At 39.8% G+C, this 24,825-nt stretch overlaps 1 protein-coding gene across 1 annotated transcript in view; it reads left to right on the forward strand.

Moving 5' to 3' along the window:
- The window catches only part of PLBD1 (phospholipase B domain containing 1), a 40,214-nt gene that overhangs the window by 2,956 nt on the left and 12,433 nt on the right, over window positions 1-24,825 (forward strand). Inside the window, exons 2-6 of the mRNA XM_010003927.1 lie at window positions 5,923-6,142; window positions 12,625-12,708; window positions 14,567-14,705; window positions 21,355-21,519; window positions 22,698-22,842. Coding sequence (XP_010002229.1) covers window positions 5,923-6,142; window positions 12,625-12,708; window positions 14,567-14,705; window positions 21,355-21,519; window positions 22,698-22,842 — 753 coding nt within the window. The remainder of the gene's footprint in view (window positions 1-5,922; window positions 6,143-12,624; window positions 12,709-14,566; window positions 14,706-21,354; window positions 21,520-22,697; window positions 22,843-24,825) is intronic.

Below are 24,825 nucleotides of genomic sequence, written 5' to 3' on the forward strand. Positions count from 1 at the left end.
GGGAAAAGTGGCTGTTGCATATTGCCAAACAAATTTTACTGGTGTTCTTAAGGCATGCCAGCTGTTATTTTTATTGGTGTAAATAGTTTAATAAATATTAGTGGCAGTTACCAAACAGCCTGTTTGCTAGATGGTCTTGGGCCACCTTTGCTGTTCTGTTCTTTTTCTTCCTCATCTTCTCTGTCCATTCTGTTTTTTCATTACAAGTTTCTACTACTCTTTCATGTCCTCTTCAACATGTGATTTCTTCTTTATTTCATCTTGTCTCAGTCCTCTTACTTTGCATTTCCTTTAATTGCTTTCTCTATATTCTCATGAACATGTATGTATTTCTACTCTCCTGCTGCTGCCAAATAAAAAACAAGCTCTCCTTTTAACATAGCCTTGGTAATGCCTGTGTTGGGCCAAAAAGGCAGAGAACAGATTTGGGATTTTAGCCTGAAAACCAAGGGCACTGCCATCACTTCCTAGCCACAGCTGATACATCTTGATTTTTCCATTATTTAGTGTATAATCTTGGCAAAAAGCCAATACTTCTCACTTGTTAAAGAAATTCCAGCACTGTCCCAACTATAGTCCCTCTATCTTGATCTTGATTTGGCAGAAGTGTTGATGTATCTTTGAAAACAGGAAATCTGAGAAATCGTTCCTCCCATCCCCTACTGACTGGAGAAAGAGGAAGGAACACTTGTTTGTTTCCAGGCCTATTTTGTCATTGCACTTCTCCACTTCTGTGTCCCACTGTGCAGTGCACTGGTGGTTGTGGTGGAGCTGTGCATTGCTGATGCCATGCAGTTCTCCTGGCTGGCTGGTTGCATGGAGGGCAGTGGTGACTCCACTGACCCCAGGGATTCTGAGTCATTCATCACAGTGGATCATGTGTGCTTTGGCTTGGTATTTAGGTTGTTCTAAGCAATACTGTTATGGAATAGCCACAGATTATTGGAGTCTTTTCTGGTTTTGAGTTCTGAGAGCAGACCATAAGCTGAAATACTTGTCAGCATTCTCAGCTACACACAGGCAGTTCTAACTTTGATGCTAAAAGGATGCTTTGTAGATTCGTGGAGATATTGCATTTGATTAATATGCAAGAAATTACCAATACAACTGCTGGTGTAAGAGATGCTAGGACCTCTGCCTCACACTCCAAAAAATACAGAAATTCCAGCAGTATTCAAAGGGAAGGTGCCTATTGTTGCAAGACATACTGGTTTGTTTGGAAATGTGCAGTTGCTTCTTGTATATCTATATTCCGTGTTATACTTCAGTTTTGGATGGTTTAATTGGAAAAGGTAGTGCTGCTGGTTAGAAGAACGCAGATTAAAGTTGTAACAGACTGGCTGACAGCAAATGCTTTGACTACATAGTGTATGTTTGAAATGTACAAAGATTTATAAGCTTGTAGTTTCAACTCCACCCGTAGCAAGATAGGGACTTATCTTCTAAATTACAACAATTACTGTATGATATATATACATGTTTTTTGAAATAAACATAGCCATTTTTGGACACTTTAGACCAGGACAATTAGATTTGCAGAAACCAACTTAAAAATTAATGAGGTGAAATGGGACAGTAAGTGGATGAGTTGTTTAAAAAAAAAAAATAAATCTTAAGGGGAAATAGTCTTTTCCAGAATCATTGTTAACCCACACCTATAACAGCTACCTTGATGCTGTTCTTCAAAAGGCCTCTCCAGGTTCATTGCAAATTATGCTGTAATTTAACATTTCCCCTTCTTTCCCATCCTCTCCTAGTCCTGGTTTTCTTCAATTCAAGTTTGTCATATAGTGAAGTTGGGGCAGGGCAAACTCCAAGGGTAATTTTAAAGTTTGTTCTGACTTGAAAATAGCTCTGTATATTCATGCTCTGGCAGAGCATGAAATAAAGAAACAGCCTACTGTGTTAGAATACCTGTGTCAGATCAGTCTGTCTGGCACTGGCATGATTCTTCTTTTTTAGAAGAAAGCAATGGCTATTTTGCTTTAGGCAGAAGAAAGTTCTTTTGGCATACTTGTTAATAGTGCCCACAGAATAAATAATACCTGGTTCCTCTTGACTACTTGCCACTTCTCTGCAGCCTACTGAAGAGGTGGAAGATCATCTTTTGTCCTCCTTTGTTCTGCTCTTGTTACCTATTCCTCAGCTGTCTTTGTGTCCTGTGTACAAGGCCTGTCTCTCCTCTGCTCTGCAGTGAGCTTCTTGGTTGGAATCAGCCTTCTCTTTTACTGCTGAATGGGTTGGTTGTGTTCTGTGCAGACACCTTGCACCACTTCTTCACAGGATTTCCTGACCTCTTTGTTTATGTGAGCTTTAGCTTGGTAAGGAAGCCTTTGGCTGTCTCCAGTGATGACCCTTATCAACCTGCTTTCTTGTAGATTTTTCAGTCTGAGAGATTCCTATGTTCACCCTTGATCTAAAGTAGCAATTACTACATGTATTACTAGAAGATAGTAAAAGAGACTACAGAAAATTAAGATTAAAGCTGCATGCAGAGACGTTCAAAGGCTGTCCTGTCTCAATCCTTTAAATAGCCTCAGTACCTGGCAGATGAAAAACATGTTTTTAAACACTCTGTTCCTAGTCCCTGAGATGACTTAATCTCTAAATAGGCTTATGTAAAAACTTCTATTCATAGAATGGAGAGGAAAAACAGGCACAGTTCCTTCACTACTAAAATTCTGTTCTTGCTAACTAGTGTTTTCCTTTTTTATGTGGTAAATCTCTAGTACATGATGAAGACTGACATTGTGCACAGTGGTACAAAGTCTGGTTGGAGGCCAGTAACGAGTGGTGTATGCTAGGGGTCGATACCGTTCAGCATCTTCCTTGATGATCTGCATGATGGGGCAGAGTGTTCCCCCAGCAAGTTTGCTAATGATACAAAACTGGGAGAAGTGGCTGATACAGCAGAAGGCCTCAGCAGGCTGGAGAAATAGGCTGACAGAAACCTCATGCAATTCAACAACAGGAAATTCCAAGCCCCTCACCTGAGGAGGAATAGCCTCGTGTACCAATATATGCTGATGGCAGATGGTTTGGAAAGCAGTTTTGCAGAAAAGGGCCTGGGGGTCCTGGTGGACACCAAGCTGAACATGAGTCAGCAATATGCTGTGGTGGCAAAAAAAGGCATCTGTCTTCTGAACTGTATCGGGAATGTTGCCAGCACATTGAGGGACATTATCCTTCCGTTCTGCTCAACACTGATAAGGCCATGCCTGGAGTGCTGGTCCATTCTGGGCTTCCCAGTACAAGAGAGATCTAGGGCTGTTGGAGAGGGTGTGGCAAAGAGCTACAAAGGTGATGAAGGGACTGGAGGACGTCTCACAAGAGGAATGCCTGGGAGAGCTGGAACTGCTCCACGTGGGGAAGAGAAGGTGCAAGGGGATCTCATCAGTGTGTACAAGTACTTGAAGGGAGGGTGTAAAGAAGGCAGCCAGACTCTTTTCAGTGGTGCCCAGGGACAGGACCACAAGCAATGGGCACAAATTCATAGAATCATCCTGGTTGGAAGGGACCTTGAAGATCACCAAGTCCAACCATAACCTAAATCCCCCTACCATAACCTAATTTACCCGTTCAGTGCTTAAATCATGTCACTAAGCACTATATCTACATTTCTTTTAAATACTTCCGGAGTTGGTGACTCCACCACTTCCCTGGGCAGCCTGTTCCACTGTCCAACCATTCTTTCAGTAAAGAAATTCTTTCTAATATCCAGCCTAAACTTCCCCTGGTGCAGCTTCAGGCCATTTCCTTTTGTCCTGGCATTATTCACTTGAGGGAAGAGGCCAGCTCCCACCTCCCTGCAACCTCCTTTCAGGTAGTTGTAGAGAGCAATGACGTCTCCCCTCAGCCTCCTCTTCTTCAAACTAAGTAATCCCAGTTCCCCAGTCTGTAGACATAGTCTACAGACCTTTCACCAGCTTGGTAGCTCTCCTCTGGACATGCTCCAGCAACTCAACATCCTTCTTGTAGTGAGGGGCCTAGAACTGCTCACTGTACTTGAGGTCTGACCTCACCAGTGCTGAGTACAGGGGCACAATCCCCTCTCTATTCTGGCTGGCCACACTATTCCTGACGGAGGCCAGGATGCTCTTGGGCTTCTTGGCCACCTGGGCACACTGCTGGCTCATGTTAAGTCTGCTGTCAACCATCACCCCCAGGTCCTCTGCCGTGGAGCTTTCCAACCATTCATTCCCTCTGAACATCAGGAAACACTTTTTTAGTATGATGATGAACAAGCACTGTCATAGGCTTCCTAGAGAGGTTGTGGAATCCCCATCCTTGGAAATATTCAAAAGCTGTCTGGATATAAATCCTGTGCAACTGGTTTTAGGTGACCCTGCTTGAGCAGGGGGATTGGACAAGATGAACTCTGGTGGTCCCTTCCAAACTCAGCCATTTCATTTTGTGATTCTCAGTAAGAAACAGTTTTAGCTCTTCTTGCTGGAACACTAGGAGAGAACAGCTTTCCAGCTGGGGAATGACAAAGATTATTCCAGAGTCTGGTAAAATGGATGAAAGCTGGCTTAAAGCAACTAAGTAACTGCTATGTCAGGAAGTGATTACTTGGAGAACTAGTTTAGTTCTTGGAAAATGTTTCTGCTTTTTTATTAAATACGTCATGGTTCTTCATAAAAATATCTTCTTTATGTTATGTTTTAGAGTACTGAATAAAGTGGGTTAGCAATTTGAAACCCAACTAGCTGCTTAATCGCAAACATTTTACAGCTTTTTGAAGAGCATTAGGTACTGTGCTGGCATTATACTGCTTTTTTTATGATTCCATTATCATAGCATGTATACAAAGTATAAGACTGTATAACTTGTAAGACTATCCAGAATTAGATCTAGCTCTATTTTGCAGCTGTTACAGGCATGATGCATTAAATGAATTGTGTTGTTGTAATTCCTTGTTACAAAACTGGCAGGACTAGTTGCCACACGTTGGATGAGGGTCAAGGGAGTAAAAACATTGCAAGTTTCTCAGTAGTTGAGATGATGAGTTTATCTTTTAAAACTTCTAAAATAATTCTGGATATTCTGACTATTTTTAAAAAAAAACATAACTCTTTTCACTTGCAATATTATAGTAGTGATTTGATCAGTCATGAATAGAGATCTGATGTAATCAGGTCCTGTTTTAGGGAAGGTCGAATTAGAGTTTTAAGGTGTGTTGTTTTTTTTTTTCAGAAAACAGTTTATCTTGCTCTTTGTTCTTCTTTGTTTAAAACCCACCAAATGAATGTTTCTTAAACAGCAGTCCAAGCAGAACTCTGAGCCGTCTAGTACCCTTCCTTCATGTTCATTTCACACTTGGGATCAATTCTATTTCAGCTGGGTGATAGGGATTGTGTGTCTTAAAATGATTGCATACCTGTGGTACTTTTGTTTTTAAGCCTGTGATCCACTGAGTTCTAGTGCTGCTGTTGTGTAATGCCACCTCCAGGATTAGTTGCCCAGAAAGACAGTTATAAAACTTTTGCAGCATTTTGAATCTTTAGGTGGAAAATCAAGTGAGCAGTAGCTTCTAATACTTTGCAGTTGCTAAGGCATGCTGTCTTCTAAAGTTATTTTCAATAAGTTTTGTATAGATTTTCCTCTGGGCCAGGTAAGGAAATACTTTTCTGAATTTTATGTCAGGACACAGCTGGTGTTGGAGCTCTACAAGGAGCTGTAGATAATTTCTAGAAGAGTAATGTGAGAATATCTGGCTGTAAGCTTTTGTCTTGGTAAAACTCCAGTTAGTTCTCATGCCACTTTTCAGTATGTTAAAATTGGTGTTGCTCTCCTTAGTAGAACTAAAGCTAATGGAAAGTTATCAAATGAACCTTTAAAAATTGCCAAAATATTATTGTCTTGAGGAAATACCTACTCATGTTTGTTTGTTTTCCTTGCTCCCTTTCTTCTCCACCACAGAAATCCGCTATGCAACCGTGTACTGGAATAGAGCTGAAAAAACACTTCAGGTCAGGAATATACTGGACAGGAGTGGAGATGCCTATGGTTTCTACAACAACACTATACAGACGACAGGCTGGGGAGTTCTGGAGATAAGAGCAGGCTATGGCAGTCAGACCTTAAGCAATGAAGATATCATGTATGCAGCAGGCTTCTTGGAAGGCTACCTCACAGCTCCGTAAGTATCATGGGAAGCAACTCCGGTTAGGACACTTACAACACTGGATTTCTGTACTTGTGAGGTTTTATTTGTTTGGTTGCTTTTCCTTTTTCTTAATTCCCATCCATTTAAACTAACCATACATTTTGCAGTTCTGTGCTGTTCTTTTAATCAGTAGCAGGTATGAAGTATAGCTGCTTGCTTACTGGGATCTAGATGTGCCCCTTCCTTCATATCCTGCAGGCTCTCCTAACACCTTGGTGAGATAGTTGAGGACTGTATCCATGTTACAGATTAAATAATGTAATCACAGAATAGTTTATGTGTAAGGAAGTGTGTAAGCCCTGTGTTGTAAATAATTACAAAAGGAGTAGCAGAAAGAGTAGTTATTTCCCCAGCCTATAGTTAGGTGACTGACCAACAACAGATGAGACAATTGAGAGCAGAACAGGCAGGCAGAAATGTTGCTAGCAAGGGCTGTAGGGCTTCCTTAAGGACCATTTTCAGCAAACACTGTCAATAAAATGCTGGGGAGCAGGTATGGAAACTTCACAGCATGGGGAATTTAGTCTCTCTTGGACTAATTAAAAAAATGGCGATACAGGCCTGAAGGCAAATGGGTGTTGGTGTACTCCTGAAAGCCCTTTGGAGAGAAGATGAACTAAATCTCTCTCACAATGCAAATCTATGAAAACTGACAGGATTTTGTACTTGTTATGAGTCTGGAGCAGTTTTGTTGTTTTTTTTTAAAAAACAAAACAGCAACAAAAATCCAAACAATAATCAACAAAAAGAATAACCCCAAAAGCAAACCTTGTTCTTTCCTTGGCTGAGTTGGAAGACAGTGGCACTATGGCATACTAACTGGTAGTATATAGCTGATGATACAGTTCACAGCATTACACATGGTTTGTTGTTGAACAGGCTCTGTCTTTTCCTTATATCCATCTAGTAATAGGAAAAGAAAAATTCTCAAGTTCTGATGCATGGCTTGGGAATAGTTGGGAGATGCTTGCAATGGATGCAGTGACATGAATTTGGCTTCACCAGCTTTGTTTCCAGAACACTGAAACAAATACCCATGGGCTGCACTGAACAGGCCAGCAGGGGAAGGTTGCTTGACAACTGTCAGATATGGCTGCTGGACAAGATTATAGTAATTTAACTAGTAAGACACTTTAAAGTCAGTTAAGACTTGTAGATAGTTCTCTGATTATATGATAAACTAATGTGAATCTCTAGTAGACTTCACTGGAGAGGCAGCCAGGTCTCCAGACAGTATGAAGGAAATCCAATAAAGTAGTATTTGTCAATAACAAAACACTTCTGAGGGGAAGAGTGAAGGATTCCTAGAGCTCTGAGTGCACCAGTATTCTGGACAGCAAAAGAAATTAAGTAAGTTGGACTCTGGATGTACACTGTTGGATTACTTGGCATGAGAGGTTACTGTTATGCCCTGTTCAGTCAGTTGATGTAAGTTATGTGGGATACTAGCTTTAGATTATTGTTAAAACTTGGTACTGCTCAGGAGATTTTCACTAAGGCTTTTCCTAGGTGTACTCATCTCTTAAGTGGTTAGGCATAAGCTTTGTTACACCACATAGAAAGCCCAATTTGTGCTAAACCAAATCAGATGGAAAGCAATGTTCTAGTAGCAATAACCCACACCTTCTGCCTCCACAGCAGATTTTTATGTCTTCCTGGCTGTATATGCCCATTCGTTTAAACATGGTTTGAATATGAAATGGGGTCTGCAGGGACTTCATCTGATGTCAGTCTGTGTTTAGGTTTAGAGAGGAGAGAGTCTTTCCCTTTTATTTTTCCAAAGATGTTAAGTGAATATTCACAGAAGTGAAGGTACTCACAAGTTCTGTTCAAGGCTTTTGCCTTCTCCACCTCAGGTGCTTACAGAGGTTGTTTCCTAACCTTAGCTGTTGTTACTGAAGGGCTACCAGCTCCACCAATGAGTGGGCCTTTGTAGAGGAGTGGGTATAGCAGAAATAGTAGTGAACAGAGATCTTAAAATTTGTGGAACTGAAGGAAGTGTGGAAAAATGAGATTTGAGACTGGCTTTTAAGTGAAGCGGGAAATTCACCTGTTATAAAGGAGTTGAAGTATGAGAATGGCTGAAGATGCAAAGGCAGAAGTAGTCAAAGCCTTTCTTTTCTGAGGAAACCATCTGCATTTTTTTTTATATGTCATTGCCTTGTACACCTGTAACTGCAGTTGGAGCATGCGTCTCACTGGGGTTTATGAATATAAACTTTTTCTGTCATGTCTTGTAAAGCTATTTGGGATAAAGAGAACTTCTGAAGCTAAGAATACATACTGAAAATGCTCCAGCTAAGGAGCAGAGGTGAATTAGTGATGTGCTCCCTTGACAATACAGATAACCTATTACTTCAGCTTTTAGCTGCATGACCTTGGTGGTTTTTTATTCAGCAAACTGCAAGCTAATGAATCCTCTTAAACAGTGTGTTTGCAATTTCCTGAACCATAAGGGTAGTGAGAGCTCACTAAGTTTGCAGATGTTAAGATAGCTTTCAGAACTCCTTTTCTCCTTTATCTTGCCTAGATTCACAGAATCCTAATTAACATGCAGGCAGAGGTTCTATTTTTGGAACAGTTAAAGTCCTCTGAGGTAAAAATGGGAAAAGGTCTTTCTCAATCTATAACTGTGTTCCCATCAGACCACCTGGCCCATTCAGCTTGTCTTTAAGGAATCTCCATAGAACCATCATGACTTCTCTTGTGAGAAGGTGTCTCTGAACACTCGTTCTGCTTTTGCACACATTAGTGCCCACAGTAGCTTCACACAGCTCAGCCTTCCTTTTTAAGGACGTGGTAACAACAAGGAACAATGTGTTTAACTGTGGGAAACACTTTATTTGCATCAACAACCACTTAGCTACCAGTGAAGACTCTTGCCTGTAGAAGCACTGCCAGGGGTGGCTCAGGCACAGCCCTCCAATCTGAAAACATTGGGCAGGCCCAGTAATTGAAGTGCCTTCTAGCATATTGTTACTTAAAGCCTGAACAACTGCAAGGTCTCCAGCTGTCTTGCATCCATTTATGGTAATGACTCCATGAGGCAGAAATGACCCAGGGTGGCTCTTTGCAGAAACCCTGAAGTCATACTGGGAAATGCTCCGATGTGATGCATTAATAGGAGGGATACACTGCATGCCTGATCCCAGCTCCAGCAGCAGCTCCAGCTTGACAGTGCCTGCAATTTGGAGACCTTTAGGAGTTCTCACCTAGCTCAGTTCTTGCTGAGGGTTTCTTTCAAGACACAACTAGGGCTCGTCATATAAGCAAAAGGGTGACAAAGCATCTCTTAAAAGTGTCAAGTGTGTGCTCCTTAGCAGGAACCTAAGCAGAATGTAAGACAACTAGATTTAAAAAAATAAGAAACATGCTGGCTGGGACTGTTTTATCTCTGGGGAATAATTATTCTCAGCTCTAGCTGTGTAAGTTTGTGGTAGAAAAAGGAATGGGTAGGCTAGTCAGGCCCATTTACCAGTGAAGGCAGAAACACAAGCCTTTTCTGAGGCATGTTTTATAGTTCCAGTGTTGGCACCTAGTTATGATAGTGGCTGTGTATTTTGAAAACGCAAAGTTAGGGGTTGGATACATCTAATTCTAGTGTCTGTGGTGTCTGCAGATCCAGACATTTGTTTTTATCCCTAGTCTCTCACCACTCTGTCAGGTCCAGTCCTATCATTCAACCAAAGATATTTGCTCTGGTTTTCCTGGGTATGAATTATCTTCTCCCATTACAAACAAAGATGTATTAATGAGGTCTTCCTTTACTTAAGCAATGGCAGAGTGGCACGTCCAACTCCATGACATTAAGCAAATACTTTTAATCAGTTCCAATGGGGCATGCCAGGTGCCTAAGAGCAGTATTTAAGTTTGAAGCATTAATTGTACTCTTTTCTGATACAACCTCAGCTGACCTGAGTCCTGTCATCTTCCTCTCTAATTTGAAGAAGCAGAGCTCTGCTTTGCTGCTTTTAGACTTTGAATTCTTGTCCTAGCTTTTAATTGCCTTGCATTTGGCCTCTAGATACAGTTGCAAAGCCTTACCTTACCATAATGATGCAGTTTCCTTCAGAGGATAATACCCTTACAAAACAAGCAGGCCATGCATGCAGAAGCTTTTTTAAAGCAAAAAAACCCCCAAAAACAACACCTAGAAAAAAAAAAAAGCAACCAGGGGAAAAATTCTAAAAAACCTTGGGCTCTTAAAACAGGAAAATCAATTCCAGGAATTGTCTGTCCTCTGTTAGAAAATAAAAGAGGGAAGGCCATTAAAAAAAGCTCTTTTCAGTCCTCTAATTCTGAAATAATCTAGTCTCTACATCAGCCTAAAGATACTACTAGTGTAAAATCTGTCTTGTGTTGCATAATCTTGGAGTGCAAAATGAAGAGAGCGGAACTGATGGTTGAGCCTGGAAGCCTGAACATCTGTCCAGGCCTAGGCAGTGATCAGAGTACTGTCCTGGTTGCTTTTATGCTCCTCATCTGGTCTTCATCCCTAAAAGACATTCTGCGAGATGGACTGTCTCATACTATTTGCTTCTCTTTCCTAGTGCCATGAGAACTTGGACTTGTAGTGTGGAGTATGTTATGAAATTCCTTGGGGTTTTATTTGCGAAATTTCCTGTGACTGCAGGGATGGAGAATCTCTCTTTTCAACTTTCTTGTCCTCTTCAAGAAGTAGGTTACGATTATGGCAGGTAGTCTTGTGTTACATGGGAGATGGGAAACACTAGAACTAAAATCTGATACTATCACTGCAGTTTAATGAAAGGTATAGTGATGTGAAGCTGCTGAATACTCACCTCTCTTGCCCCAGCACCTCCTCCACAGATCAAATTCCCCCAAATTGTGTCTGCCCTGGCACTGATCAGGCCCTTTCATGCCTCAGTTAATTTACAAAAGCAGTAGACAGCTGCGTTCTTGAATCAGCTCTGTTGCTTGTCCATCTACAACAACCTAATTCAAACTACAAACTGCCAGAAAAAGAATTCAGATTTTTTGCTGGGTTTGTGTTTTGCCTGAATGCATTCAGACAATTAGATTAGGTAGTCAGAATGGTACCACAGCTGAGATAAGAAGCAGCAGGGTCATGCAATCAAGTATTTTAACAGCTGGGAATGGAGTAAGGGACAAAAAGGGAGGTGAGAAGGTCAATGGATGATTCTCTGTTCATCTGGAAACCATTCAGTCTTCTCTGGCTGTATTCTCTATCTATGCCCCGAGGGAAACAGGGAGTAGCTCCAGTCTGCACCACTCCCAGAGGAAGTTACCCTCTTGAGTTTTAATACCGTGAATTCTGTCCTGCTGGTGTGTACTTTCCTTGAGGCTGGTATCTGTTTCTTAGTTCTGTTTTCTGTCTCTCAGCACTTGGTAAGAGCTAATTGTACTGTGACTACTGTAGTTCTATCGACTTCAGCCCTCAGCAAAATTATTTTCTGCTGATTTCCATCTAGAACTCAATACTCCTCTCCCCTCCAGTGTTTTGTTGTGGTGGGGTTTTTTTGTGGTGTGTTTTTGTTTTGTTTTGTTTTTGATTCAGTGGTGAAATAAAAATGTTGGCAAGTTTCACCTAAATTAATAAATGTTGACACTCTTTTTTGGTTTGAATCAGATTATTACATTTTTACTAAAATGAAAGGGTTATTTTAACTTCTGGTCTCCTGAGCAATTTTTGGCAATCGATTTTATCTTGAAATGTAAAGGACTTCAAATAAACAAACTGAAAGGAACCAACCAACCAAAAAACCCTGATAACTTCTGTTTGTATTTTTTAATGGGGATGAAACAGCTAATAAAATTCAACAACAACAAAAAAAAAGATAAAAAATTTAATAATTTTCATCTTGACAAAGCTGAATCTGTTTAGGGCTGGCATGAGTGGGAGTTTCTGTGGGAACATCTGGGATAAACTTATACTAATTTTAAAACAGATATTTAGCTTCATCAGAAAGGAAGCAGCATGCCTAATGGTAAGTAAAACCTGCTAGACATCAGGCTGAAATTCTCTCTCACAACTCAATCAGGAAATCATATTCTCCTCACCTCTATGGTTTTATTTTTTTTTTCTTCCAAATAGAATGTCTCTCCAGTAAATTATTTCCGTTGTTCTATAAAATAATGTGCTAATGCTTTCAAGATGTTTCTGGCCTATGAATATTCCATGAAGCTGAAGTTTTGCTATGAAGTAATTCAATCTCATTTTTACTTATCTTTCCATTGTACAGCAGTTTGAACAGGTATTAGCAAGGTTGGGTTTTTAAAGTTTAAGTTAAATTTCAACAACCCATTTATGTTACCTTTACTGTTTGTCATACCCTGAACTAATTTCTGTGATTAGGAAAAGCTTACTTTGTGGACTGTGCTGCATATCTATCAATACTTGTTGATCAGTGGCTTGGTAAGCAAAAGGGAGGGAAGATGCAAAATAATAACTTCTGCTACTCTTGTTCTTTCAGGCAGATGTATGACCATGCTGCAAATATGTATCCACAGTTAATTAAGAATCCCACCGTTCGAAGTGGAGTTCAGGATTTTATGGCGTATGTATTTAGTTATTAGAAAGTTATTCAATACTTGGGGATGGAGGATGACATAATTTTCAAGGGTTTTTATTATCTTCTTTATGGGCTAAATAAAATATATACTTCCTTTCCCTCTGAATGCCATTAGTATGAGAAAAATTCTAAATATACATGGAGAAGGGCATATGCCCTTCCCTAATTACGATTCTTTCAAAGAAACGTTTAAAACCATTGCTACAAAGGGACATGGATAATGCTAGTGAATTCTGAAGGTCATTCTAGTAAAAATGTTTTTCTAAAAAGCTGGTATTTCAAATGTAAGACTGAACAGTGTGCTCTCCTGGCACCTTAATGTTTTCAGCATTATGTATCCTTTCCTTCCTCCCTTAGGTTAGCATTTTGTTTATTCTACCACTGACGTAAATTCTATTGTAATCACAAAAGCCCTGATTCCCTTTTTCCATCAGTTGTATAAATCAAAAGTAATTCTGTTTAAATAATGCAGCTACTCTGGTGGGAAACTACAAGTGGGAGAAGAACGAACCAGGTACTGGGAAACTCAACTGTGATTACCAGTTATTTAAATCTCCTTAGACTGAAGTTTTCTTCCATTACAAATACTTCTGTGAAAATTTGGTCATTTCTGGGGACTATTTTTTCCATCTTTCCTTTCTCTTGTGCTTTCTACAAGAGGTTAGGTATTGGACTAATTCTGTTTATTTGTGCACAGTTGATGTATTTTTTTTTTAGGTTATCCAAAAAAGAGAGAAAAGTATCTTAGTGCACTCTTGCCATCATTCTTCACCACTGTTGCCCTCAGTGGGAGAAGAAAGGGATACTACCAGACCAATCTGTACGAGTTCTTTTCCAGAATCTCTCAGCATAGCAGCTGTATCCCCCAGGATGCATTGTTGGATGCAGAGGGCAATACTAGGTGGCACTGTGTAATTTTATTATTGCCTGTATGCTGTATCCTGCTGCTTTACTGTATAGTAGATTTGAGACATGGGCTGCTGCATTATCCTGATAATCTTTAGCCCTGAATACTCTGACCATATCCCTGTTTCCTCTGATCTACTTCTTGCATCATGTTACATCCAGAAAGATAAAACTGGCTGGTTTTATCACCCATATACTGCTGGAAGAGTTTGTTTCCTTGCCAGGTTCATTCTCTTTTTTTGCTGCTGTACATAATGCTGGATGGATGGATGGACACAGGAGGAGGGAAGAGGCTGGAGTCTAGTTCTGACTTTTAACACCTGTGGTGGTTCTGCAACCCTTTGTGCACAGCAAAGGGAGAAACTCCTACAATGTTGGCTGCTTTTGCCCTCTGGTCAGTTCAGCTTGTGTTGCCTCATGCTTTAAACTGAGGTTATTTGGCTAGTAACATCTTGATAGGTTCTGTTTAGCCTCCCAACTTTTCTTCAGAGGAGGACAGTAGTTTGAGCACCACCAGCAGAAAGCCTTCATTGCACTTAAACCTAGGAGAGAGAAACAAGCTCTTCAAAGGTCAGTTTATTTTATCCTTAAATAGACATTTAAAAGAGAATGGTTCATCTGACCTATCAAATGCTTGTTTCCCTTTACTGACTGTAAGGGGATATTGAATCTAGTGTAGTAGAGTTCCTCACAGAGGTGGAGTCCAGCTCTTTGATACTAAAGTTTGGTAGAAGCACACTGCTGTAGGGTAATTTGCATGGACCTGAACACTTACACCCAGCAGATAGAACTTTTATCAACGCAGGATTTCCAAAGCATGATTTGCCTTTAAACACTAGGAAGGTTGGATCATCTGAGTCCACACATTTGTCCCTTCCTTGCATTATCAATTATACTCTAAAAACAAGAAAACCCCAACCTGTTTGTTCCTCTGCAGGAAACAAGATCAATGGACAAGACAACAAATCAGAAATAATAAGGATGACCCCTTTTGGAGGCATGCTGGCTATATTATTGCACAGTTGGATGGTCTGTACATGGGAGCCCTCGAGTGGGCTAAGCTACAAAAACAAACAGTAAGATTGCTACACCTCTTTCTCAGTAGCTTGGGATGGGATGTCAGAAGACAAAACTGGGAGAAGGGTATCTGATATTAAACAAAAAAAAAGGGAGGATAATTAGGGGCAAGTACTCGTTCCACGTGCCATTCTACACAAACTTCACTGGCTGCTCAGTGTAGGTAATATGAGTAAGCACATGGGTCACATTACCACCGATCCTTTGTGCTGGACTTGGAACCCTGGGTGCTCATGTGCTGATTAGATTGGGGGTGACTTTTGTATCCACATGTGAATGTTGGAAGGACAGACACTTGTAAAGTGTTTGCTGTCATCACTTCAGAGTTGTTATTGAGCAAATGACCTGCTAGCTATAAAGAGTAGCTGCAACAGCATGACTCAGCATGTAGGGAGTGCATTAAAGCTTTCATTCTTATTTCCAAGCATCAGATTTCAAATCTTAAAAGCCTCTCTTTTGGAGTATATCTTATGTTGCTAAAAGCCTTCTCCTATTCTGTCTTCTGAGTCTCCCATTACAAAATCTATGGTCAGTGCTGTGGCAGGACAAATGGGGTAGGGTTGTTTGTTGTGGTTTGGTTTTGGTTGTTTTCTTTTTTTATATTAAATTAGAATTGTGTTCTGGATCATCAGCTTGTGTGCAACAGCAGAGCTCCTTTAACTCCAGTAGAGCTATTTTAGTTACAGTGCTGTCCTTAAGTCTAATGTCTAATAAGTTTCTCAATGTGAGAGGGAGTATTGGGTAATTGTAGTTGACCCCTTTTGGCTTGGTTTAACCGTATCAAGAATTTAGAGAAGTTGGGAGTGCTAAATAATAAACAGTTGGAGTTTAGTAAAATGTACGTCTCTTAATTGTGTAGAACTTGCTCTGGGGCTTTCATTAATGGGGAATTGGCTCAAACTAAGAGAAGACTGTTGACAATAATAGAAAGATCCATCCTGGTGGGCCTAAGTTACTGGGGAAGAGACTTAAGAAACCTTGACTTGCTAAGAAATCACTCATTAATCCCCTTTCATAGCACCTCTATCTGAAGAGCCCTGAAAACCTATTTTTTCTTATTTTTTTCTGCTTCAGAATCCTTTAGATTCAGGTGGAATGGAAGGTGCTAGTCCGTGTCAGAGTTACTTATTTATAATATGCCTGTCCTACCTGCAACCTGGATTCTCTTAAGGGTGTATTTGATACTAAGAAGCACTGACCTCTGAGGTGACTGAGTAATTTTCATCCTCTTTTCAGAGATGTTATCAGCATGTCTGTATAAAAATGGTGCGTTTAGTGAAAGTTCAGACATGTTCCAGTCTGAAATATTTGTGTCCTCTATTCCTGAATTATATGCAGTGGATATCTTTATTTTCCCAGATGTGTTTGGAGCAATTGGTGGGATTTATTTCTTTATCCTTCCTATGCCGTTCACAATTTTACGTTTGAGCATTATCACTTTTATTGAGATCTGTGTGTTTCTATTCAAAGCAACAACGTTTCCTGTATACGTATTCTTCACTTGAGATAGTGCTGCAGGTTCCTCTGTTTGCCAGAGCCAGAAACTTAGCACCAGTCTCTTGCCTCTGAGTACAGTTTGGAGAGCTGCTTTTATACCTAGATGTTTGGTTTTCCTTGGCATCAAAATTATATCTGACAGGTTTGCAGAAGTACATGCAGTTCACTTTCTTGGATACCAAGCTAGTTTTCAAACACTTTTGGGAGATTTGGCCACAACAGTGTTATTTGTATACATATTTACTGCTGTTAGAATCCACATCAGGAAATAAAAATCTTGAAGACTCTTGCTTTGAATTTTCGTGCACAATAAAAACAGGTCCAGATGCAGTGTTACTGACTAATATTCTATCTTTGACACATCCACTTATCTCAGAATTAACCCAATTTCTGTAAATTGGTGGAATTTAGAAAAAAACCCCTAAACTAACAAACACAACAAGTACAAAAAACCCTGAGAAAACCAACAGTATCTTCCGTATTCCTTGTTATTAAAGAACATCTACTCTCCAAAGAGGCTGTTTTCAACTTTGCTCTCTCAGTACACATCATAAGAATGTTAAAAATGTTCTTTTATTTATTCCTTCTGATTGTTAGTAAGTAAAAGGTTTGGCAAATAAATGTACCTAATAGGTCAAATTTTTTTCTTCTTTCTTAGTATTATACTTTCGCTCAATTCATCCAATGTTGTTTTGATTTTCTTTTGGCAAAAACTAGAGTAACAAGTATTTGCTATTGCCCTTACTCATCTTTCACCTTGGAAAATAATGAAATAAACGTGTTCCTAAAAGCCTACACAAAAATTCTGCATTTTTAAAAGCAAATCTCATTCCTCTTGTGTATTTTCCATGGTGCTTTGAGAGTCTGTTCTTCCCTCTTTCCTTTGGTAGATACTACTTTCGTTTTATGAAAAGAAGAACCTATTAAATATGTGTATTGTGCTTGGATTGTTACTGCTAGTATCAAGTTTATATTTTGATTTATAGTGGTGAGTTGTTTGCAATGAAATTAGAAATACTGATAATACCTTGTGTGGGGGTTATGTGGTGTTTTTATTATCTTTTTTTTTTTTTTTTTAATCCTCCTCCCCGAAACCAACCAACCAACCAAAACCCAAACAAAAACAAAAACCAACAAAACGTAGAAAACCCACCAAACCATAAAAACCGAAACCTGAACCAAAACACAACACCTGACAGTTTCTATATTGTTATCTTATGTTCTAATTGCAAATGAGAAAAGCTGTGCATTATTCAAAATACAATGGATTGCTCTGTAACTACTCTTCATGTGCAGGGGGCAATTTTTCTGCAATGTCCTAAGCTTAAAAGAAGACTGAACACTGCACAAGAAAAGCTGGGAAGTGTTAATTTTTCCTCTTATCTCCCAAAAGATCAGAGACATGAGGAAGAGTGAGATAAGGGATGGATTTCAAAGTTCTTCCATGCCCCCTGCCCCAGTGAATGCTTGTACATGGACTAAGTGCTCTCTTGAACACTGAGAAGTTGGTTGCTTAACATGGATAGGTCAAAAGATGGAGAAGAGAGTGTTAACGAACTCTGTGGATTTTGACACTAAGCACCAGGCAAAGTTGAACAACATTGTGCCCTCTTCAGGAGAATGGAAACAGACTGTATCGATAGATAATCTGTGTTTCATTTTACATGTTTTATGTAAAAGGTTTCTTACCAGCACTCCATATACCTTTTCAAACTTGCAAGTAGTTGGAATTTTGAATTTGGTGACTAGTTGGTGTGCACTTATTTGAGGGAGAGAAGTGAAAAGATCTGACTTTTCACTGTCCAGTACAATGTGTAGTAGTTTAAAAATGTGCCAAATCCACATAGTGCTTAGATGAGACCTGGATATTGTGCACACAAGTCACTCTGTAATATTCCATTTTTCTTTCTTCCCCTAAATTTCAAGTCTACTTCACTTGAATATTGTAGACCATTGTGTCTGCCACAAATAACTGAGCCTTATTATGGAAAGAAGATTGTTTTGAACTGTGAACTTTTTGATAGTAGTACTGGTACATATTTTTGATTCCTCTATGAATGAAGCAAATGTTTTGTAGTGTAGTGTTCTAAGCTTTTGGGTTTTTTAATTGCATGAAGTCTGCTTTCCTGCAGGACTATTTTAGGTAGGTGCTTCCATTAAGACCTGCACGAAGGCAATGTCTGTTGTAAACTTCTGTATTTTAAACTTGATATTTACAGGTACCATTAAGATGATGTCAAAATCTGAATGCATTTTCATGTTAGAGTGTGACATTATTCCATCTGGTTTAGCAACATTTTATATCCAGTAAACAAACCCAACCCTTTTGAAAGACAATTTCTGAAGGAGGGGCACTCAAAGAACTAAGCCTTTTCATCTGCCTAATGTTCTACCAACGCTGTGATTAATCTTGGGCTTGTCTACACAGGGAAATTACTCTCAAATAAGGAGGTGTCAGAGTTTTAAGTAGTACGATAATTCAAGGACAGCTCTGCGTTTGTACTTCCTTATTTTGTATTGGGAATGCTCACGCATGGGGAAGCTGCTGGAGAAAAAAAAAATTGTTGCAGAATAAATTGTCTATTTTAATATCCCATGTAGACATGCCTTTAAGATTGATTCCTTCCTATCTGCTATCCTAAGTTCCTTTCACCTTACAGCTAATGTAACTCAAACTCATTTATTTATTTTATTTTGCTATTCAGGGTGGTACCCTAGAGGAGGAGCCACTTGTTCTAGCAAAAGGAGTTTTTGTGACCTTGCTGAGTGAGATGGGAGAAAATTATTCCAAAAGATTGCACTATTCCCTATGCTATACACTTGTTATGATGCACACTTTTTAGTCCAATTCTTGCTGGTGGACCCTGATTAACTTCTCATGGAAAAGACTTCTCCACATATCCTGTAGTAATTCTCAGCCTGGGTCTCTCAACCTTGTGTCGGATGCCTCAGGCTGCTCCTGAAATTCCCAGATTTGGCCTGCATTGCAGACACTGTTTGCATGCCTTGTTTTACTGACACTCTGTAGGAGCTCAGTGTATTGTGCTTGTGTAATGTTACTGAGCATCAGGCAATCTTAAACACAAAACCAGTTTTATCCAAGCAGAGCAATGAGTTCTTGGAAATAAACTGGAATAAAATCTGCTTTGCCCTCAAAAGGAGAATGAAAGCAGAACCCTAGTGGGTACTTAGCAATGTAGTTACTCTTTTACTTCTCTGATATTTTGGCTGGCTTTGGGAGCTGGCAGCCTCATCTCTCAGTGGGCTCTAGGAATTTACATAACCTTTGCTGCTTTGTTTGAGTGGGTCTTTTCTGCTGCTCTCTGGCCACCTTTCTGTGTATATGGTTCTGATAGCTTCCTTGCTTGGTACCTCTTTTCTAGCTTGAATTGAATTCCTAGTAGTTGCTGAATTTTTTTACTTGAAATAACTGTAAGATAACACAGAAATGTGAAACTGTTTAAAAATATGCAGGTGATTCCAATTGATGCTGCAGCAGTATCAGTGCTACAGATGTTGGAATGTTGGCAGGTTTTATGGAGGAGAGTACGGAGTGGTAGCAAATGGATGGCAAGTACAATTAAAATGTCTCAGGGCTGGCCGGGTGTTCTCATTGCAATCCTGTTTGGTTCCCTCCTGGTGGTACTGTACAGTAATGCCTATGTAAAATGGACATTGGAAGGCAGGTTCTCCTCATTGTGTGATGGGCTTGCAGACCTTTAAGTGCAGCTGAGTGGGGAAGAGTTGTGCTGAAACAGTGCCAAGTCCCTCTCCATGGTTTCCAATGAGAGAACAGTTGCTGGAACTTGTTTGTAAATGATTCATACCACTGAGTTGCTTGAAACTATCCAAAGATACATCTCTTGATGTTTATCAGCTGTGGCCTTTGCTACTCCCTGTTTGGGTGCTTACAGCAAAAACATGGTGAGCTAGAGCAATGTAACATAAATGAAAGTTTGCTTTGGATTTCTTCCTTAAGCTATAGCTGCTGTTAGGGCCTTCTGCAATGCATGATTTTCATTGTGAGAATAGCTTATTTCTCTCACTTGGCATGGGAAGCATTGTGGGAAGGTTTAATTCCTTCCCTTGGGATATATGGACTAGAATTTGCATTATTTTTTGTTTTCCTGGTGGTTATTCACTCTGCCAAAACAGTAGATATATAACACAGAATTCAGGCTTCTGAATAAAAAGTAAATGGATTTAGCAGTTTCATTTTTCTGTGTCCTTGTTCTCCCCTCTGCTGGGGTTTGTAGAGAGGTCAGCTGTGTGGTTTAATAACAGTGATTTATATTGCAAGCAATGTGTTTTGTTGCTATATGGTTATGTCCCATTCTAAAATTACTATTTATAGCCCTACAGCAATGTGTGTTCTGACTTCTGTTCTTTAAGCCTTGCCTCAACTAAAGGCATGGTGCCAGCAAGAACAGGAAAGATTTAGAAAACAGGAAAGATTATAAAAAAGATTTAGGTCTTTGAAGGTTGAGGTTAGACTACTGTTGAGCTCATATTTTTGAAGAGGCAAATTACGAAAAGGTTCTGAAGAGCATGTTGCTCAACAAGCTTTTAACCTTGGCTGGCTCCAACCATAAGGGGTTTTCAAAAGCACATAGTGGAGTGCCTTCTGACTGACCAGTCTTCAGCTAGTTCCATACTTGGTTAGTATTGTTAACATATTTTGCTTCCCTCATTCGTTTTTCTCCTCCTCAGTCCTGAGGATGTCTTAAATTGCAGCCTTCATAAAATTCCAAAAGCTCCAGATGGGAGTATTTATTAATGTAAGACTCTTCAGAGGCTTCTAGGTAAAGAAAAAAAAAATCTCACTACTATCCCAGCATAACAGTAACAGCAGACTGGTTGTTATGCTGTTTGCAAAGGCACACAAAAGTTTTGGAAGTTACTGCCAGCATCTTTATTTTTCCTCAGAAATGTTGGGATTGGTAATGTCACTACAAGGGCCAGGTCCTTAAAGATACCTGGGAACCTAATACCACACTGAGTTTGAGCATCCAGGTCTTGTGAGCAGGTATTTCATAGACCATATGAAAGCTTCCTTTAAGAGCAAAAGATAAAGTCCAACAGCTGAGACTGTCTTGATGCTTCTCTGTCTGAAAGTGCTTTTTGTGGTCTCTCTTTTCTCCCTTTCCTCAGCCACTGAGCATCTTTGATGTCCAGTTTCTGAATGCAGTTGGAGACCTGTTGGACCTCATTCCTGCATTATTTGAGTATTCTGCACGGAGTGGACAGTGCAACGTAGAGCCAGGAAGCCATGGGAAATACCAGTGGGATATGGGTCACTGCTCTGCACTCATCAAGGTGAGCACCAAGAACTTCATCTCCAGTGACTGTATTGATTTGCAGTGTCATGAGGTCTGCATTTCTGGAGTCTTCACTGTTTGTGTTGCATAAGCATAAAGAGACTCTTGTTGATCAAGGTGCATTTATGCAGTTGTCATTTGTGCCTCCATAGGATTCTGGATGCAGTTTTGCTCACTTCTGTTCATTCAAGGACAGGGAAGAAGCCAGATCAAAATCACAGACGCTGACAATGAAAAGTTACTAGAATTACTAGGAGTTGAGGAACTTCCATGGAGAGGAGACTGGAAGAGGCCAACTTGTTTCACCTAGCCAAGTGAAGTCTGAAAAGGGGGTATTGTGGAAGTCTTCACATTCACTGAGCATGTATGCAGGGAGGAAGAGAGGAGGATTATTTAAACTAAAGGACAGTCCTAGCACAGGAACAAATGAGTGCAAGTGGCTGATGTTGTCTAAGTGTTAACAGTGGTAGTCTGGAATGGCTTTCCAATGGCAGTAATGACAGAAAAAAAGCTTTTTAAAAGCTTTAAAAATTGGTCTGATACTACTTAGTGGCAATTCAATTTTTCAGTTAAAATTATCAAGTGTCTAGCCAGCATATGGAGATTCCATGTATCCCAAAGCAACAATATTCACCTTAAATTGAGCAGCATTAATTCAAGCCTTTGCGTACAGCAGGAGGCTTCAGAGCTAACAATAAATCTTAGAATCAGGGAGATACCTTGAAACGATGTACCATTAATACATATATTTACCTTTTCAACGTGGATTTACTTGCTTCTGCTTCCATACTTTAAAGCCACACACCACCATTTTCACATAAGTGCTGTGTTCTAAGTTAATGTTGGGTGTGCTTGCAGAGAGCATATCTGAATGTGTAAATTCAAGTATCCAAGAGGAAACCAGGGAAACAAAATACACCATGTGATGCAAGCTGTTTAATTTTGAAAAATAACAGCTAATTATTTGAAAACAACACATGGTCAAGAATTATTTCCAGAGGTTTCAGAAATTCATTGTTAAGTACGCAGTTAAGAGCACAAGAATCTGCTCCTTCTTGAACAATGCAATTAGTCAAACTGCTTAAAACAAGTTTTTCTCCCAGTTTCTATCAAGTAGAAAACATGCAGAGTAGAGTAGGGTCTGAAATTATTAATCTTTCTGCTTCTGTTTTCCAGGTTCTACCTGGATATGAGAATATATATTTTGCCCATTCTAGCTGGTTTACATATGCAGCCACACTGAGGATATATAAACATTGGAACTTCAATATAGTTGATCCAGCCACTAGCACCAGCCGTGTCTCATTCAGCAGTTACCCAGGTAAAGTAAAGAAAAAACAAAACAAATGTTGATCTCCAAGATGGCATGGACTGTTTCACTGTGTTGCAGATGTCTAGTCTATAAATAAGGATGATACCTCAGCAAACACTGGCTTCAGTCTACTTTAAAAGTTTTAGCCACTGAGAGGACAAAATGTCATCTTCAATTTTCTGGCTTGAACATGATGTTGTTGTCATCATCTTTTGTTGTTGATTAATCACCTTCAGTGCTCTGAATAGTACTAGTTAAATATTCTACCTCTGGCACAAACAGGCAGCTTTGAATTCTGCTCATGTAGTCTGCAGGCATCTCAACTGTTGAACTTCTCACCTTGCCTATATAATATTTGCATGTTTGGTAATAAGAGTTTTGAACACTTTTGTTTACCACTGTGGCATGACTCCTGCTGTAATGGGATTATTAGAGGGTATCAAACTAGCCATTTGAAATGGTATTGTCTTCTTTGGTGCTGAGTTAACAAACCTTCAGTAGTGTGTTTTTTGTTTCCTCCCCCACATCTCCCTCACTTCTCTATAAGCTGTTGCAGAGAGGAGTATTTTTTAATGTTTTTTTCATGTGTGAGTAATATAGCCAGTGAGAATATTTAATGTCTCCCTAGGGAGGATTAAGCAGCGTATAATATTCTCAGGTTTCCTGGAAGAATGTTAGAAATTGCCAGCAGTTAATATTTCAGTGTTAAAATATGTACTCTTGCTAGAGGAGCACCAAGAAATATGAACACAAAAAACCAAAGCAAACCTAAGACTCTAAGAGTGAGTCAGTATTGCTTAAGTTTTTAAAAGTGGAAATTCAAATTAAAAAATACTCAGATGCTCAAGAATCTTCATAAGCTTTCTAGAGTGAGGTATGTGCTGTAGGAGACTCTCTCATTCTGATGAAATTTTGTTGGTTGATGATTTCAAAATGTGCTTTGTAGAATTACTGTACCTGCCTTACTACAAAGGCAAGGGTCCTTCACGGCAGGGCTGAGCCTGTGACTAGAAGACTGTTTTGAAAAGCAGTTGCATTCACTTCATGTTGGAAGCAAGTCTTTTTCTGTGGAGTTCTAACCATCCTCAGAAACCGTCAGGAATACAGTGTTTTCTGACAACTGAGATTTTTGCTTTGAGGAAGGAGCAGAGGCATTCTGGCAAATGCCTGTTAAGTGTGCTGCCTTTCAAAAGGTCGGGTTATCTCTGACTCGCTTACAGGAGTTTCACTTACTTGTTGGAAGGAATTTTGCCAAGCCTCTGTCACCTGGTAGAAAGCTAAGGTTTCTGTGTGAGCTCTTTTTATCACCTGAATGTACAGAAGGTTATTCTGGATCTCGTATCTCTCAGCAGAAATACTGTTGAAGATAGTACTGTCCTTCAGGAGAATGTGGATCTGTTCCACAACTGTTACAAAATTAAAACCTGGGGATCAGGATCAGCCATGCAGAGCAGTTATTATTTTATTTTCAATGGGTATCTATGCTGATGTCTCCGGGCTGTTCATTTTGTGGATTCTGTGTTTAAAGTGAAATACAAGTCTTCTGTTTTGCTGAGACTGAAAAAAAAATGCTGCATGGGACAATACTTGAAAACCAGCTGTTACTGTGCTGAAGGGGTCAGGGTCTGTTCACTAGTGTATACAATCCCAGTGCACTTCTGAGAGACTGCTGAGGTCTGCAGAGGTGGTTTCTTTTAAAGCTTGCTTTTGCCAGGTAGGCTCTGACACACTGATGTGGTAAGCTGTGCTTCCACCAACAACGTTCAGGGAGAACTGTTGCAAAACATAATTTCCATGGCTACCATGAAGTTTGGAACCTGCAGTATGCTGAGTGTACTCACTGGCTGCCTAGTTACAGGGTACTATCAGAAGTACTAGACAAGTGTGATTCACTGACTACAGCAAACTGTTTTAGCTGGGGATGTAGTTCACAAACTTGCAGTTCTCCAGGGACTGGTCCTGTAATGATCATGCAGGAAGGAGGGAATTGCC

This window comes from Chaetura pelagica, unplaced genomic scaffold (assembly GCF_000747805.2).
Source record: "Chaetura pelagica isolate M959 unplaced genomic scaffold, ChaPel_1.0 scaffold281, whole genome shotgun sequence".
In the NCBI taxonomy this organism is placed as follows: Eukaryota; Metazoa; Chordata; class Aves; order Apodiformes; family Apodidae; genus Chaetura; species Chaetura pelagica.